The following is a 17,618-nucleotide window of genomic DNA, read 5'->3' on the forward strand; positions in this document are numbered from 1 at the left end:
GAGAAGCCTCCCACAGCTGTCAGCCTGAAACAGCTGCTCTCACCTCATTTCATCTGGGGAAGGGGCTACAAAGCAGACAATCTTTATTCACAACCGGGTGGCAGAGGGAAGATACCCCCAGGTCAGTCCAGAAGCAAAGATATTGGGTGGGGAAGATGGCACCAGGTGGGGATTCAGCACTCATCCTCACCCAGCAGGGCGTAAGGGTTTCGGGCAGCCAGGCTGGACCCTGGAGCTGAGGTTGGGGTGTCCTCATCCCCTTCTCCCTCCTCATCCGCATCTCGGTCCTCCTCTCCTTCTTCCTCACAGGAGCTGCTCAGCTCTTCCTCTTCCTCCTCTTCCTCATCTCCTGCCGGCCCCACTCTGCCCTGCAAAACCACCAGCTCCATGGTATCTGGATGAGACTCCCAGGTGCCTGGGGAACCAAAACAAGAAAAAGAATGGAGGAGAGTTTTAAGCAAGGAACTAGAGCCAGAGAAGGATGGGGAAGAGGCAAGACTAGGAATAACAATAATTTTTGTAGCTGCTGACATTCATTCATTCAACCTCCATGTGCAGAGTGCTGAATAGAAACTTTGTAACACATCCATTTCAGTCTTCACAACCACCTTGCTAGGTAGGGGTCAATTATTACCCTCACTTCGCAGATCAGGAAACCATATCAGAGGTGTTAAATAATGCAGAGCTGGCTAATAGGTGCAGAATCCAGGTTGACCCTCGCTCAGTCTGGCAACGAAGCCCACACCCTTTTGCCTACACTATGGCAGGGGTTGGGTAAGACTATGTGGGCTCTGACCTTTCTGTTCACTGTAGCCTGGGGGATGAAAACACAGGCTGAGGCGGCCATCCACTGCCAGCCGCAGGAGACTGTTGGCTGCTCTGTACACATCGTTCCGAGCCGCCTTAGCTGTCTTGTAACCACGTTTCTCTGCCCAGGCTGGAGGGAGAAAAGAATAATGGGAAGGGAAGCCTGTTAACCAGGTACCAGTCACCCCACCCCCACTCCCATAACACAGTCCTTCCAGTTTCCCCAAAACATCCCAGGCCAGAGATCTTGCTGGCCCTGTAACAGAAATCTTGGGGTGAGTGGACAGCTGCTTCATCAATGGCAGAATCTGAGGAGAGGAACAGAAACAGGGCAGGGTAAAGGGTGAGGCCAGAGGCTGGCAAGTAAGGGAGGGCAGCTGAAACCAGGTGGGGAGGAGAAGCCAGGCACATGGAACTCACCTTCACAGATGTCCCAGGCACACCAGGGGTGTTCTGCTGAGGGGTCCTCAGACTCTGGGTGGCGCAGGTGAAGCAGGGCCTGCACAGGGATGCGGGAGGCCAGGTAGCCCACAGAGGTGTAGGGCTCCTGGATTTGGGCGATGGGGTAGATCCCTGCCAGAACCTAAGGGGAAATGAGCACTTAGCACCTTTCTCAATGTCCTACCTTCTCTTCCTCCCCTGTTCCCTCTGCCCTCATACCTGTAACTGCCTGGGCAGAAGAGAGGGGAAGATGAGGCCTGGGCAGTCACAGAGCTTCACGGAGGGGGTGAGAAAGTAGGTCTGAAAGTATCGGGTGTGGCCTGGGGTTCTGGAAACACTCACAACCTTCCGCCCCACCAGCCCGTTGATCAGTGAGGACTTTCCCACATTGGGGAAACCTGAGGAAGGCAAGGAAAAATAACATTTGACAGATCTTCACTCTGTGATGGGCTAGACTCAGTGTCATAGCTACAGATGAAAGGGGAACTAAGGCTCAGAAATTAAGGAAGCGGTATAACATTGCAAATTACAAATCAGGCTCTGGACTGCAAGAATTGAATCCTGGCCTCTCCACTTACCAGCTTTGTGACCTCAAGGCAATTTACCTAACTTTCTGAGCCTCTGTTTCCTCATTTTATAGCACAGATACCTTCTACCTCAGAGTGGTCACGATTAAATGAGATAACAAATACAACTGCGTGGGTCAGTGCCTGCAGTAGAGTGCCCAATACGAGTGATACGCATCTCATGCTAACTATCATGACTTGTCCAAGGAGAAGACTAGATGCCCTTGTCACTCTCTTCATGACCACCACGACTTCATTCTGGCCGACTTTAACACCTGCACAGATCTCCTGGCCAGGACTCAGTACTCTCAGTGCCTGCATCTCACTTCCAAAGATGGTTGCCTTCACCCCAAGCTACCCACTCCTGTGGCCATACCCTGGACCCTGTCACTTCACCCTCCAAAATCTCAACTTCAAGCACCTCTCTCTGCCCTGACATCCCATCTTTTCAGCTCATTTACTCTGGCTCCTCCATTCCAAATCATTCTTCAACCCTGACCCTAGCACAGTAACACTGTGCAATACCCGGCTCATATCCTCACTTCCCTTCTTACCCAACTCAAGATTCCATGATCCAGCTCGACAGCCAGTCCCATCCATAGACCTTGAACTCCCTGGTCCTGCCTCTCCCCTCCATCTTACTCACCTGGCAAAACCCCAACCCTGTAAAATGCACCTCTCTGCCCATCCAGCACCTCTTCCTGGGCAGCTAGCTGACTGTGGCTGAGAAAAGATGTACCACCGTGCTGACCACACTCCTTTACAACACACGAAGCATTTCCTTTCAAAAGGGGGAAGGGAGGAAGGGAGGAAGGGAGGAAGCAATTACCCTTTGACACCCCCCAACGAGCCCCATTTCTCTGTCCCCTTTATAGTAAAATTCCTTAAAAGACTTATTTATTTTTTGTCACCAGGTCTTCATATCATTTTCTTCGTGACTATGAACTGTAACATACACAAAAATGCACAGAACATAAATATGCAACCTAATAAACCCCACACCACCCAGCCCTGGGCCCGGGGTGTGTCACACGTCCTCAGAGGCCCCATCTATCCCTCTTGATCACAGCGCTCTCCCTCCGCACATGTCAGCCTTACCTTGACTTTAAGGAACTCCACTCCTTCTGTTTCTTTTTAGTTTATCTGCGTATCTCTGAACAAAGCAGTTTAATTCCTCAGCTCTTGAACTTTATGCAAATGGAATTGTGCAGCACGGACGCTGGCTCCTTTTGCACAGTGTCATGTGAGGTTCCCCACATTGTTGCCTATTCTCTCGTGGGTCTATCCCAATCTGGCTCTTTCTCCCCACTCCACTGGAACCACTGGTCTTCACATTGCCAAGGCTGCTAAGCAAGTCTGTTCTCCTCTCACTTGACCTGGCAGCGACACTGACACAGCTGATCCCTCCTTTCCTCTTCAAACACCTTTTCATTTGACTTCTGGGATACTCCCTTGGTTTTCCTCCTTCTTACTCTCCTTTGCCCAACTTCTAAATGCTGGCTTGCCCCATGGCTCAGTCCTTGGCCTCTTCTTCACCTACCTGCTCCTCTCATCCGATCCCATGGCTTTAAATACTATTTATATCCATCAGTGGCTCCCCAAATTTCAATCCCTCCCAAATCCAAGTCTCCAGTCCTCTTCTCTCCCCTAAGCTACATATTACCTATACCCACTGCCTATTCGACACATCCACTAGGAATATTTAAAAAGAATCTCAAATTTAGTTTCTGATTACCCTCCCCGCCCCAACCCCTCCAAATCTGCTCCTCTCCCAGTCCTCTTATCTCAGTATTCCCAGTTACTCAGGACAAAACCTGGAAGTCCTTCTCTATTCCTCACTTTTTCTTATGTGCCAAGTGCAAGCCACCACCAACATCATTTTCTCTACCTTCAAAATATATCCTGTTTCTGACCCTTCTCAGCACCTCCACCTGTACCACCCTACTCTAAGCAATTCTTATTTCTCCAATAGGCTAGTGGAATAGCCTCTGACTGCTCTCTCTGCTTCCTTTCTTGCTCACCCTCACCATTTATTCACCACTCAGTAGGTAAAGTTCCAAAAAAAGAAATCAGATCCTGTCATTCCCCTGCTCAAAACCTACGACTGGCTTCTCATGATATTAATAAAATCCTAAATGCCTGTCATAGGAAGGGGACCCTACATGTGTGTCCCTGGCGACCTTCCTGACCTCATCCCCCATACTCTTTCCTGGTTTCCATACTCCACTCCCCCAGGCACTCTTGCTGATTCCAGGTCACCAAGCTCATTCCCATCTCAAGACCCTTTCACTCACTGATCCCTGCCTTGCCAGACCCTTTCCCCATAGCTCCAAACAGCTCACTTTATTTCACTGTCCAGTTCTCTCCTAAGGGAGGTTTTCCCTGAGGACCCCTCCCTCCTAGTCACTCTCTATCCCCTTTCATTGCTTGATTTCCTTCATTTCCCCTAAATAATATGATTTCAGATCACAAATCTAGTTACTCACCAAAAAACAAGCTGTGAGTGTAGGGACCTTTCTGCCATTTTCACAGCAGCAAATCCCATCCCTAGAACAGCACTTGGCAACTAGTAGGTGTTCAGTAAGTATTTGTGGCATGGATAAATGAAAGAGAGCTGCAGGGAAATCCAAACTCAGGGCTGCCTGTGCCACAGCAAACACTCTCCCTAACACAGCACTCCAACAGAGATAAGTTAGTACAGAGGCTGCTGAGAGCAGAAACACAGGCCCTCTGTGAGGGATAGCCTAGGATCAATACTCAGGGGAGTGAAATGGCTGGAAAGAGGAACAATCACTCAGCAGTAAAATAGGTTTTTCCCAAGACAAAAAGGACACTGAAAGATAAGTTAGAGGCGCTTCCAAGGAGCCCAACTATCTACCCCATGCTCTTCAATTTCTTCTGGGCTGGGCCCTTTTTGTTTCCAATATCATCTCAGATACCACAATTTTGCCAAGGTCTCTTCTCACCTCTCCCATTCAAAATGAAAAGGGACCCTGGGACTGGCTAATAACACAAAGATCCAGGGTTTGATCCCTGTACTGGCCAGCCACCAAAAAAAAAAAAAAAAAAGTAAAGAAAAAAATAATAAAGTAAAGGGGCTCTGGGCCCTAATCAAACATTCCTTTTTGCCCCACTGACAGCCGAGACAAAGCTTTTAATTAAGGGGAGATTCCTCTTGACAACAGACTTAAAGGGTTAAGACCTGGAAGGAGGGCCGGCCCAGTGGCGCACTGGATAGTGTGCCGCTTGGGAAGTGCGGCGGCGCTTCCGTCCGAGGGTTCGGATCCCACATACAGACCGGCTCCCGCTCGCTGGCTGAGTGAGGCGCGGGTGCAACACCGAGGCTTGCAATCCCGTTGCCGGTCCCCGGTCCGGTACGGGGGCAACACTGAGGGTCGCGATCCGTTGCCGGACCCGGAAAAAAGAAAAAAAAAAAAAAAAAAAAAAAAAAAAAAAAAAAAAAAGACCTGGAAGGAAACTACTTGCTGAGCTCCTGCTATGATTAAATGATCATTGTACTATATACTAATTACTACAATCAAACAGTTAATGTAAATAAATCACTTAGAACAGTACCTGGTACATAGTAAGCACCATACATGTGCTAAAATTTAACAATAATTATTGTTATTACTATGATCACTATTCGTTGGGCATTGTTAGTCTCTCTCACCACTCCCTTCATTCCTCACATCCATTCCTTTAATGGGTATCAATGTCCTCATTTTAAAAGTCTACATAACTAAGACAGAGTAGCTAAATAACTTACTCCAGCTGAGAGGTGGAATTTAACTCCTCCACCTTGCCCACGACCACCAGCAGAGGTCGCCCCTCAGAGATCCTGGGGCCTAATGAGGCCCGATCTCCTTCCCTCTTTTCCAAATATTCAAACTCTGTACCGTCTGGGAGGCCACCATGCATGATCCTCCGCTTCCTTACCCACACAGCCAATGGTCACCACTCCATCTTTGTAGTGCTCCCGAGTTGGGCCGGTTGGCTCCATTGCTGAATCAGTCTGTTGCTCCACCAGGACTGCTGGCCCATCTTCCTCTTCCTCCTCCTCCCCAGAGCCATTACCCCAGGTAGCCCCAGCCACATCCCGAGCAATCTTCTCCCGCCAGCTGCTCAAGTCCACTGTTCAGAGAAGGAGAAGATGAAAAAGATTCTCCCCAGGGCCACTGTATATGATGGCACAGACTGTGCACTGCACAGCTGATGTAATTAGCACCCTCTGGAATTGTATAGCACCAACCTGTACAACAGTGGGCCATAGCATCTCCCCAGCCTTCATTTGACCCCACCCTGGAATCATGCACATCTCTCTCTCTGAGTTTCTGAAAAGTACTGGGAAGACTGAAGGCAGAAAATCACTGAGGCTCCTGCCTACCTGCTGCTCTCTTCTCCCACCCAGTCAGTCCGCTCCTAATTCCATCCCCTGCCTGACCTGTCATGCACATCCATAATAGAGGGGTTGACTTTGAAAAAGGTAAGCAAAATGACTCCAGGCCTTGGGTCTCCCCCATGACCTCCCATAGCACCCCTCTAAGGGCCACATACCTTTCCCTGTGGTGATGGCTTCACATGCTCTCAGCAACTGCTCTGGCCCCAGAGCCCGAGTCCATCCTCTTCCCCGCCTCCGACTCTTCTTCAAGACTGAGATCAGAGGGCACAAAAGGGTTTGCCCACAGGCTTACATATGGGCTTACATCTTCCAGCACCCTTAGGCCCCCTCTGTTCTCCCCTTTTTCCCCTGCCACCCCACCTCTCCCATGTTGCCCTCCTCATTGTCCACTCACCACTACTAGGGTCCTGTGGGGTGCGGGGGTCCCGAGGGAAAGAGGTGAAAAGGACGATGTGGAGCTGAGGATAGTGTTGGTGGAAATAATGCTTCCAGGCAACCACGAGAGCTGGTGGGGCCAGATCCACCTTGTTCAAGACCAGCACCAGAGCCAGCCCAAGTTCTCCAGTTACGTACTCATAAAGTGCTGGTGGGAAATTCACAACCTAGGACAGGGTTGGTAAGGGAATACAGCAATGAGAAGTCAACCAAGAGTTCTCTGTCTCCAGCTCCCCATTCACCAAGCACAACTCGGAGAAAGGGCCCTGGCAGTAGCAGATTCTGGGGCAAAAATGGTAAAGCAGCCAAACTGAACAAGGAAGACAATTCAGGGGTGAATAAAACTGTGTGTAAGTCTCAGGGAGTTTCCTACAGGTCATAATTAGAGATGAAAATGAACTGACAATAAAACATGGAAACAGTGACACCAAGCACACTGAGGTAAAGGCTGGGATCAGGAATGGGGATGGGGGTTGGGGCAGAAGCTAACATCTGTTTTTGTGTGCACACAACTGTACGTGTGTACACATGCATGTGTGTGTGCATGCAAGTACGTGCACATGTGTGCGTGTTTTGTGTTAAGCATGTGTGACTATAACCATGTGAATGTGCCTGCATATATAGATATGCACATGCACACATGTATGTGACTGTGAGTATGTAAGTATTTAAGTCATTAAGAACCTCCAACCTAAATGTCCCCACAGACCTCCCTTTCTCCCATTGGAGGACAAGAGTGAAGTGGCAGATTCAGGATTCACACAGGGCAGTCCAGCAGTAGAGACTACAGCCTTAACCACTACCCTAGCATTCCAGGTGGGTTCTGTAGCAACTGATGTGGTAGTGCTAGAAAGACGAGATGAGGAAGAAAAGGCATTTTGGGTTGAGCAGGGGGAAGCCCTCAGCTGCCTTCATAGAGTCTCTGGAGCTCAACACTGGGACTTTCTATTTGTCTAGCTCTGGCAGGCTGGGAGACAGGACATGCAGGTTTTCATCAAAGGAAGTAAAAAACAGTCAGCTGGCCAGGGGAGGAGTAACAGGTTATGACAAGAGATGAATTAAAAACTGAGCTTCTCACTAGAAATCAGCACAGGGTAGAGTCTGGAAATAAAGAAAGGATACCTCTCTGTCTCCCAACCCCTGCCTCTGACCTTTGCCCCATAAGAACCTTCCTCTCTCTTCTCCCTTGCCCACCCTCATCCCTGTACTCACTGGATGTCGGATATCAGTGATAAGTAAGACAATGTCAGACATCTCTAACACTCGCCACAGCTGCCTCCATGTCTGAAAAGACGAAATCGGTGGAACAGAACTTAAGCCCAGAGTCCCCCTCCAGCCTGACCCCAGACCAATTTGATCATGGGTCACTATGCCCCACTCCTGTCCCCACATCACTGTCACCTCCAGATTGTGTTCAAAGTAGCTGAGTTTCTCAGAGGTGTAAGACCCATGAATCTTCCCAAGATACTCCTGGAAGCTCCGTTCCTCCTGGCTCATTAGTTGCTCCTTGGACATCTCATAGCTCCAAGGAGGACGTCGGGGAAAGTCCAGGACTGGGAAGTCAGGAATAAGCACAAGTAAGTATGAGCACAGTCTCAGACTCAAATGTGCACCCGAGATCCCTCCTTCCTCACAGCCAGCTCTTACCCTTCTAAACTCCTTCCCCCAGCCCCACTGCCTGTCAAAACACCCAGATGTCTTACTCTCACTCACCTGACCCAGGCTGATAGACCTCCTGGATGTCCAGCTCCAGCACCTCAGCACTGACCGGCTGTAGCACTTGCTCCCGGGCTGCTCTCTTTCTCCTCTCCACCTCCTCCCGGCTGTCCCGCTCAAAATGCAACCGGTATCTAAGAGAACAAGGACCACGGCATCCAGTGCAATGCTATGGCCATGAACTCCCCTTTTGAGTAGACAATTTTGCCAAGCTTTCTTTCCAGAGTTGTTCAAGTCTCCCCTTTCAGTCGGCCTTCCCCTAGGTCCCTCTTTCAGGCAATATTCGCCGCCCCTCCCCCTCGCCCTTCTAAAAGTCAAACTCTCTCCAACCCATCTGGAAGGCAGGATTGTGGCCCCAGGGAGCTGAGTGGCCAGCGGAGAACCGTGGCATCCCAGTCCCATCGCCCCCACTTCCAAGCAGCAGCCCACCTTCCCCCAATGCTCTGACTTCCGGGTAGACGGGGAAGCCCGGGCCAGCGCCCCCTCCCACCCTCACCGATTTGGGTCGTAGCCTCGCGGACCCAGCCCCTGGGAAGGCTGCTGGTTGAGCCTGCGGATATGATGGGTCACAGATTCCCCGTCCGAGGTGTCGGTCTGCTCCTCCCGCCGTTCCCGGCTCCCGCTGCGGCTGTTGGAACTGGAGCGTAGCCCATCTTGAAGCCCTGCGGGGAGGGGCCGGTAACGCCAGTGCAGGCCGACTTTCAGGGGTCTTAAGACCCCTTCACCCCGCCTAACTTCTTTCGAGGCTCCGTCCTCCCAACCACCCTACCCAGGACCCTCCCGGAGGTGCGTGGGGGGAGTCACTCCTCCAGGGAGCTGCGGAGATGGATCCCAATTCGAACTGGAGGGATTCCCCTCCCCCAACTCTCCATCCTCCCCCATCCCTTCCAGATGTAGGGGGGGCTGAGGTGGGAATATCCCCTGCGCGGTCTCCCGCGCGAGTCAGCGCGCGCGCGCCCACCACCCCCCTCCCACGCCCCGCCGAGGTGCGGCGGGCACACCCCTCCTTCCAGATGTGCGGGAGCCCGAGCCCCGCCCCCTCCTCCTGCTCCCGCACTGACCTCTCTTCCGCTCCCGCTTGTCCTGCAACTGCTTCTTTTTCTGCTTCACGCTGAAGGGCTTCTTTCTCGGCATGGCCCGGACCAGTCACCTGGCCCGCCCTCCGCCGAGCTCCCGCCGCCCCAACTGACTCTCTTTCTCGGCATGGCCCGGACCAGTCACCTGGCCCGCCCTCCGCCGAGCTCCCGCCGCCTCAACTGACTCCCCCCGGCCCCCGCCGCAAGGGCCCGGGACCCTAGAGGAGGCGGGACTATCGGGTGACGTCAGCGGGCGGGCCCGACCGACTATCCGCGGCTGCCGGGTTGGGAGGCGGACTGAGGAAATATAGTCACTTCCCTCTGGCAGCGAGGCGAGAGGATGATGCGGAGTGGGCTACCGATACATGAGAGCCAGTGGCACCGAGAGGACGCAGAAGCCGCGAGGAAGGAGGCGCGCGTGGGAGGATCGGGCTAACTCCGTCACGGACGCTACCAACTCGCGCTCGGAGGAGGGGGGACGCGTGTCATCACTACCTCGCGCTCCCGGGAGACGCTACCACTCACCTGGAGGGGGCGGTAGAGCGGAGGACGGGTCCTACTACCTTAGGGACAGGGCGCAGTGAACAGGCTGAAGCTACACTACCAACCCGGGGGCTTGACCTTAGTGGCAAGCCGAGACTGCGCATCCCGGGAGTAAAGCCAGGTTGCTGGGCTACACTGGGGGCATCGTCAGAGGTCTGGAGAGGCGGTTGGCGGTCTGAAGGGTACTGGGCGCCAACCTGCTGGGACTCAAATTCCTGTGGGAACGATAAGGAGCAGGTTTACAGACAATAAGTGCAAGCGCGGGCGGGAAGGGAAACCCAGGCGGGACAAGGACTTTTGAAGGGAGGTCAGAGGGCAAGAAGTTGTGCCTGCAGCTGTTACCGTAGTAACCAGGGACCGGATGTGGCGATCTTACGATGCGACAGCCCTCTCAGGCCTTCTAGCCGAGAGCCTGTCGACTCCGGCACTCGTGTTTTCAGCGAAGGAAGAAGCGAGGAATATTTTTAAGCATTTATGGGAATGCGCGCGGCAAAGGGAAGGTTTGAGGTTGCTGCCATGCCTGGCAGGGAGGCAGTTTACATGAGAATGCGGCCGCAGGAAAGGTTCGCCGCAGCCTTCCGGAAGTGGAATGCGGGAGCCTCAGCCTCACAGCCCACCGGCCCCCCGGAAGCGGAAACAGTATCCCAGCGTGCCCCTTCCTCATTGCCCTCCAAATCCCGCTGCAGCCATTGCCGCAGCCACGATGCCTAAACGAAAGAAGCAGAATCAGCAACAGCCACCACCGCATCAGCAGCAGCCCCCACTCCCCGAGCGGGAAGAGACTGAAGATGAGGAGGATGGGAGTCCCATCGGTGAGGGGCCAGGGAGGGATGTGCACATGCCTGTCATCCGATCCGGGCGAGGGGTTAGGGGCTGTTAAGATGCGGGGGAGGGAATTGTAACGAAGGAGGAAGGGCTCACGCGCTGGGGCGGGATCGGGGGAGCTGTCCCAGACAGAGCCTTGAAGAGGAGTTCTCTGACTGAAACTATCAACCTCAATCCGGCGGCCAAACCTTTCTAGAGAAGGCGGGGGAGGAAAGGATAAAGAGCTCGTGTGCGCAGCCGCAGAACGGCCTGCGAGAAGGGCCGTAGAGATGTTGCAGATTGTGATGACTGGGATGACCATTTTTGACCAGACTTTTCACCGGGAAGGTGGACGTGCAGCTTTCTCTAAACCACTCCCTCGGGGGAGGGGGAGGAGAAAAGAGCTATTTGATTGGCCAGCAGTTAAGGTAAGAGATTGGATTAGCCCTGGAATCACCTGGGTTGTTTTGGAAGGCAGCACTGTAAGGGAAAGAGAAAGTTGTCAGAATCCTTCCTGCATCAACCTCTTTGAGTCTCCGCGTTTGTTTGTTTGTTTGTTTGTTTGTTTGTTTGTTTGTTTGTTTGTTTGTTTGTTTGTTTGTTTGTTTGTTTGTTTGTTTGTTTGTTTGTTTGTTTGTTTGTTTGTTTGTTTGTTTGTTTGTTTGTTTGTTTGTTTGTTTGTTTGTTTGTTTGTTTGTTTGTTTGTTTGTTTGTTTGTTTGTTTGTTTGTTTGTTTGTTTGTTTGTTTGTTTGTTTGTTTGTTTGTTTGTTTGTTTGTTTGTTTGTTTGTTTGTTTGTTTGTTTGTTTGTTTGTTTGTTTGTTTGTTTGTTTGTTTGTTTGTTTGTTTGTTTGTTTGTTTGTAAAGATGACCAGTAAGGGGATCTTAACCCTTGACTTGGTGTTGTCAGCACCACGCTCTCCCAAGTGAGCAAACCGGCCATCCCTATATAGGGATCTGAACCTGCGGCCTTGCTGTTATCAGCACCACACTCTCCCAACTAAGCCACGGGCCGGCCCCGAGTCTCCACTTTATTGCAAACCCTGAAACAGCTTTGCAGAGGAATAGGTAGATAGATGGGATGAAAACTGGTAACACTGCTGAGAATATACCTGACTATACTGGTTGAATTAAGAAATGAGTAATAGAATAAAAACACTTAAGAACAGGATCATCAGTCCTTTCATTCATTCTGATGACCATATTTTCATGTCTTTTCTTAGGACCACCCAGCCTTCTGGGCCCTCCTCCCATGGCCAATGGAAAGCCTGGTGACCCCAAGTCAGGTGAGAAGGAAGGGGCCCTGATTCTCATATCAGGTCTTGGAGAGGGGACAAGGGAGGGAGTAAAACCCAAGAAGGACTTAAAATCAAAAGATCAGGGATTCTGTACCTAAATAAATGGAGAAAAGTTGTATATTCATAGATTGGAAAACTCAGTGTTGTGTCAGTTCTTCTCAAATTGATTTAAAGATTCAGTGCATTCTCAGTCAGAATCCCTACAATGTTTTTATGGAAGTAAACATTCTACAGTATTATATAGATACTCAGAGTATCAGGGTGAGAGACTGCCAAGACAGTCTTGAAGTGGAAGGGCTTATCTGAGTCAAGACTTATTGTAAAGCTACAGTAGTTAGGACACAGTGGTTTTGGCACACTGACAGACCTATAAGTCAATTGAACAGTGTAAAGAGTCCAAAATAGGCCCACACATATATGGACACTTCATTTATGATAAAGATAGAACTGAAAAGGTGGTATTTTCAGGAAATGATGCTGGATCAATTAGATATTCATGTGAAAAAAATGAAATTTGACCTTCTACTCATACCATATACAAACATTAATACCGAGTGAACTGTAGATCTAAATGTGGAAGGTAAAACAATAATTCTTCTAGAAAATAAATGTATTTTCATAGTCTTACAACAGAGTAGCTAAGAGTACTTAAACAGACGAGAAATACACATATACACACTAACCATAAAGGAAATTGATAAATTGAACTACATTAGAAAATATAAACTTCTATCTGTTCCTTCCAAACACTGTTGAAAAGAAAGAAAAGAAAAAGGAAATATAAACTTCTATTAATCAAATGACATCATTAAGAAATTAACAGGAAGCCATAGAGTAGAAGAAGATATTTGCAACTAATATAACCAATAAAGAGCTCATATCTAGAATATGTAAAGAACTCTTCCAAACAACCCATTAGAAAAATTGGCAAAAGACTAGAACAGAGACCTTATAAAAATAGAAGTCTGAATGGACAAAAAAATGTGAATACTTAACATCATTAATTGTTAAATAAATGCAAAATAAAACACACCACTTTGAAATTGGAATTCTTGTACACTGTTGGTGGGATTGTAAAATGATTCAATCATTGTGGAAAAGAGTATGGGGGTTCCTCAAAAAATTAAAAATAGAACTACCATGTGATCCAGCAGTCCCACTTCTGGGTATATATCCAAAAGAATTGAAAACAGGGTCTTGAAGAGATGTTTGCACGCTGATGTTTGTAGCAGCACTATTCACAATAACCAAGAGGTGGAAGCAACCCACATGTCCATTGACCGAAGAATTGATGTACATACAATGGAATATTATTCAGCTTTATAAAGGAAGAAAATGCTGTCACATACTACAAGGATGAACCTTGAGGACATTATGCTCAGTGAAATAAACTGGTCACAAAAAAACAAATACTGTGTGATTCCATTTATATGAGGTGTGTAAAGTGAAATTAATAGAAACGGAATGGTGGTTACCAGGAGGGGGACGAAGGAAAGGGAGTTGTTTAATGGACACAGAGTTTCAGTCTTGAAAGACAGAAAAAGTCCCGGAGATCTGTTTCATAATAATATGAATATACTTAACACTGCTGATCTGTACACTTAAAAACAGTTAAGATGGTGAATTTTATGGTTTTTTTTACCACAATAAAAAGCAAACAAAAAACCCATTACTTTTCATACTTAGATGACAAAATGAAAAAGATTGACAAACTAAATGTTGTGGAGGCTGTGGAACAACTACTGGTAGGAATGTCAATTGGTTCAACCACTTTTTTAAAAAAAAGTTTGACACTTTATTAAACTTGAGTATACATACACTCTATGACTCAGCAGTACCCCTAATATATATATATATACTCAACAGAAATGCATATATGTGTATAACAAAGACATGTATAAAAATGTCCATAGCAGCATTTTTCATTATAGCCCCAAACTGGATACCACTCCCGTGGCCATCATCAGTAGAATTGATAAATTATTATTTTATATGCATGCAATGGGATACTACACTGCAATGAAAATTAATGAACTGCTGCTACAGGCAACCTGGATGAATCTTATAAACATGATGTTGAGCTAAAGGAGCCAGACACAAAAGAATGCAGACTATGATTCCATTTATGCAAAGGTCAAGAACAGGCAAAAACTAACCTATGGTGATAGAAGTCAGGATAGTGGTTTCCTCTGGGGAGGAGGGTGGGGTAATGAGGGGAGGAGCATGGGTAGGTCATTCACAGTGCTAATAAAGCTCTCTCTTCACCTGTATGGTGGAAACACAGGTGTGTTTACTTTGTAATAACTGAATTGTGTAATAAAATTGGTGTATCTTTATGTATGCTGTACTTCAATAAAAAGAGGAGAAAAAAGTCAGAGCTGCTGTTTCAGGATTAAGCTGCACATTGGTCACCTTTCTGTGTCTTTTTCTCTCCTTAGCCCTTCACAGAGGTCCTCCAGGATCAAGGGGTCCGATGATTCCACCACTGCTGAGTCTCCCACCTCCTCCCCGGGGTAGAGGCCCAATTCGGGGAGGCCTCGGCCCTAGGTCTGGCCCGTACGGTCGTGGCTGGTGGGGAGTCAGTGCTGAACCTCCTTTTCCGGGTCCAGGCCATGGGGGTCCCTCCAGGGGAAGCTTTCATAAAGAGCAGAGAAACCCTCGAAGGCTCAAAAGCTGGTCTCTTATCAAGAATACCTGCCCACCCAAGGATGATCCCCAGATTATGGAAGGTGAGGTTCATTTTGTTATGCCTGTATACATTTAATACCCATTACTCCCAGAGTGACCTAATTTCCAGGATGTCGGTGACTCTTCTCCTTTGGGCTGTCCTTTTTCCCTTAGAAGTGGGAATAGACCTGAATGTTTTTCCTCCCAGGAGACTCATTCTAAAATACTTGGAAAAGGCAGGGAATAGGAAATCTGACTTGCTTCTCTATCTCTGCTTTTCATTACATCTTCTTTCTTATTTTAATTTTTAACTACCCAGTTTTCTCTTGTTCACAGACAAATCCGACCGCCCTGTTTGCCGACACTTTGCCAAGAAGGGCCACTGTCGATATGAGGACCTCTGTGCCTTCTACCACCCAGGCGTCAATGGACCTCCTCTGTGAGGCTGTGCCTTCCCATCCAGGCTGGAAGGAGCCCTCTGTGACCTAGTGGCCATGTATTTCCCTGTGGCCCTGTGATGGCTACTGCAAGGCTCTTCCACCCAACACCCTCAGTCAGTGACACAACCACCCTCATCTGCCATCTCCCCCATTTGGGGTCCAAAGTTGTGTTTCATCAAGGTGCACGGTGTGTGCGCTTTCTTCTGATCCAGCCTCCAGAGACTCGCCTTCTGGACCCCATCTTTGCTCCCTTTAACTGCCTCCTGGATCTTCCCCCTCGCCAAATGACTGCTGAACAGGAAACCTCTTTGGTGCTGTTTCTTGTGCATCGTCTACCCAACCCCAGTATTGCCCTTGATTCCTGAGAGCCCTGGAGCGGTTTCCAACCATTCCCTTCTGGCTGCTTGTTTTAAGTCCTTTTTATGTGACATCCCCTACCCCCGATGTTGTCAGCTGCTCGTGAAACTCACCAGGTTGTCTAACCTAGGATCAAGTGTGGGTGACTGGTACAGAGTTACTCCCTGAAAGGCCACTCTCCCTGCTTTTGGATTTTGTAGTTTCTCTGTCAGTAGCATGATCCCCACCACTATGGTCTGTGATCACTGTGCTTTGTGAAACTGTGCATCCCCTCATAGCCTTTCTCGGTGTCCGTGGCATTTTTGTGACTTCCCGACACTAGAATAAGTTTTTCTGCCAAAATGAGCAAGGCTCTTGGTGCCCTCTAGACTTTCCCTACTTCCCAACACAGGAGGATTGTGAAACCTTCCACAAGACTGCCTCCTTGGACCTCCCCATTCTCCTGGTGTTGGTTATTTTGGGTCTGACACAGGCCCATGAGATGTCTTTTAAAGCCTCTGATGGGCCTACCCTACTACCTAGCTCCTCCAGCCCGTTTAGTTCAACTATGTCATTGTGAGGCCACCAGCCCTTTCATTTGAATTCTGTGAATCTCCACCTGGCCTATCTTTGGGTGGAAACTGGACAGTACTGTTGCCCTCTTTCAACCTTCTTCCCCTACATCCCTGGCACTGGTTGTTTTCTGTGAAAACGGCAGTGAACAGGTTCAGTTTTGAACTGGCCCTGAGGAAATGGGTCAGGAGTTGTGTGGGCAAGAGGGACGGATGAGAGCCGTTGGAGAACTGAGAATGAGTTTTTTTTCTTTTTAACTTTTTTTTATATTAGTAATAAACGCAGTGGAAACAAGTATTTTCTTTAATCCCTGTGTTCCAGTCATCTCTGGAGGTACAGATGAGGCCTAATTGGTTAGCTTACTCTTTTTTTTTTTGGTGGCTGGCCAGTATGGAAATTCAATTACTCTTTATTTAGTTTATATGCAGTGATGGTGGAGAATGGCAAGACTTAAGTTTCTTCAAGTCAAAGAACTATTGGGGTGCCATTAGCCTGTAGGCATCATCACACCAAACTGCATTGTGTTCAAGGGCAAAGTTCTGTAGGAAAAAGAAAAGGCCAGGTATCTGTGGAGTAATTTTTAAACATTTTACCTTATTTGTAGGTTTGGTGTTTATGGAGTGGTAATGATGAAGCAGTCTCAACAAATATTTGTGAAGCACTTGTGGGCCAGGCAAAATACTAGGCACTAGATATAACTGAGAGCCGAAACTAATAAATTTGAAAAGTTAAGGAGAAGACACATTCACCAAATAATGACAAATACATGTAAAGTTACACCTGTCAAAAGTGCTGTGAAGAAGACGTGGTGAGAGTGTAATAAAAGGTGTCTGGGAAGGAAATGACAGCTAAAAGAAGCTGAAGGATAAATGTCAGTTGGGGCAGGAGTGTAGTCCAGGCAAGGGTATTTGCTAAGAGACCTAGGGGAATAAGAACAAGAAATCTAGGGAAAGAGTGGAAGATGAGACGGAGAGGAGCTAGATCACGCAGAATGTAAGGATTTGGTACTTTTCTTAAGACAAGCCTTTAAAGAGTTATAGGCAGATGAATATCATGGATTAGGTTGGTTTTGCAAACAGATCAACTGTATTGAGAGGGCTAGGCTTTGAACTGAAGGTTTGAAGGTTACTTCGGTGGTACAGGTGGGCCACAGTGGTGGTGCAGATTTGGGTAGTGGAGTTGGAGATAAGTGGACATATGGAAATGACAGGTCAAAATCAGAGTATTTTAGGTTTCTCTGGGTGTTTCTGGCTTACATAACTAAGTGCCATTTAAATAGAAAGGTATTGGAAGAAAACAAGCAGAATGCCAGTAATTTGCTTTTGGTTTGGTTGAGTCTGAGCTGCCTTTTAAGATATTGAAGCAGATAGGCCGGCCTGTGGCTCACTCGGTAGAGTGTGGTGCTGATAACACCAAGGCCACGGGTTCAGATCCTACATAGGGATGGCCGGTTTGCTCACTGGCTGAGCGTGGTGTTGACAACACCAAGCCAAGGGTTGAGATCCCAGGTATTGG

General features: G+C 48.5%; 2 protein-coding genes across 3 annotated transcripts; one reads left to right on the plus strand and one right to left on the minus strand.

Moving 5' to 3' along the window:
• Positions 1-66: 66 nt before the first annotated feature.
• Positions 67-9,558, minus strand: GNL1 (guanine nucleotide binding protein-like 1). Of its 2 annotated transcripts, XM_008575300.1 has the most exons (12): positions 9,429-9,558; positions 8,864-9,029; positions 8,365-8,501; positions 8,053-8,204; positions 7,864-7,935; positions 6,611-6,818; positions 6,372-6,467; positions 5,754-5,948; positions 1,468-1,646; positions 1,228-1,390; positions 797-937; positions 67-415 (listed from the first exon to the last, which is right to left on the minus strand). In XM_008575300.1, exons 1-12 carry the CDS (start codon positions 9,499-9,501, stop codon positions 174-176), a joined length of 1,824 nt encoding a protein of 607 aa, XP_008573522.1. In that variant the 5' UTR covers positions 9,502-9,558; the 3' UTR covers positions 67-173. The 2 variants fall into 2 exon arrangements, with proteins under 2 accessions (XP_008573522.1, XP_008573523.1); XM_008575301.1 differs by lacking the exon at positions 67-415 and having other exon boundaries at positions 814-1,115; positions 9,429-9,546.
• A 36-nt stretch (positions 9,559-9,594) lies between these two features.
• On the plus strand, positions 9,595-16,410 carry PRR3 (proline rich 3). Its single transcript, XM_008575302.1, has 4 exons — positions 9,595-10,798; positions 12,013-12,075; positions 14,526-14,816; positions 15,091-16,410. The coding sequence occupies exons 1-4, from the start codon at positions 10,576-10,578 to the stop codon at positions 15,195-15,197; spliced, it is 684 nt and encodes a 227-aa protein (XP_008573524.1). The 5' UTR covers positions 9,595-10,575; the 3' UTR covers positions 15,198-16,410.
• The last annotated feature ends 1,208 nt before the right edge of the window (positions 16,411-17,618 follow it).

The sequence above is a fragment of the Galeopterus variegatus genome, unplaced genomic scaffold (genome assembly GCF_000696425.1).
Source record: "Galeopterus variegatus unplaced genomic scaffold, G_variegatus-3.0.2 Scaffold1170, whole genome shotgun sequence".
Lineage (NCBI taxonomy): Eukaryota > Metazoa > Chordata > Mammalia > Dermoptera > Cynocephalidae > Galeopterus > Galeopterus variegatus.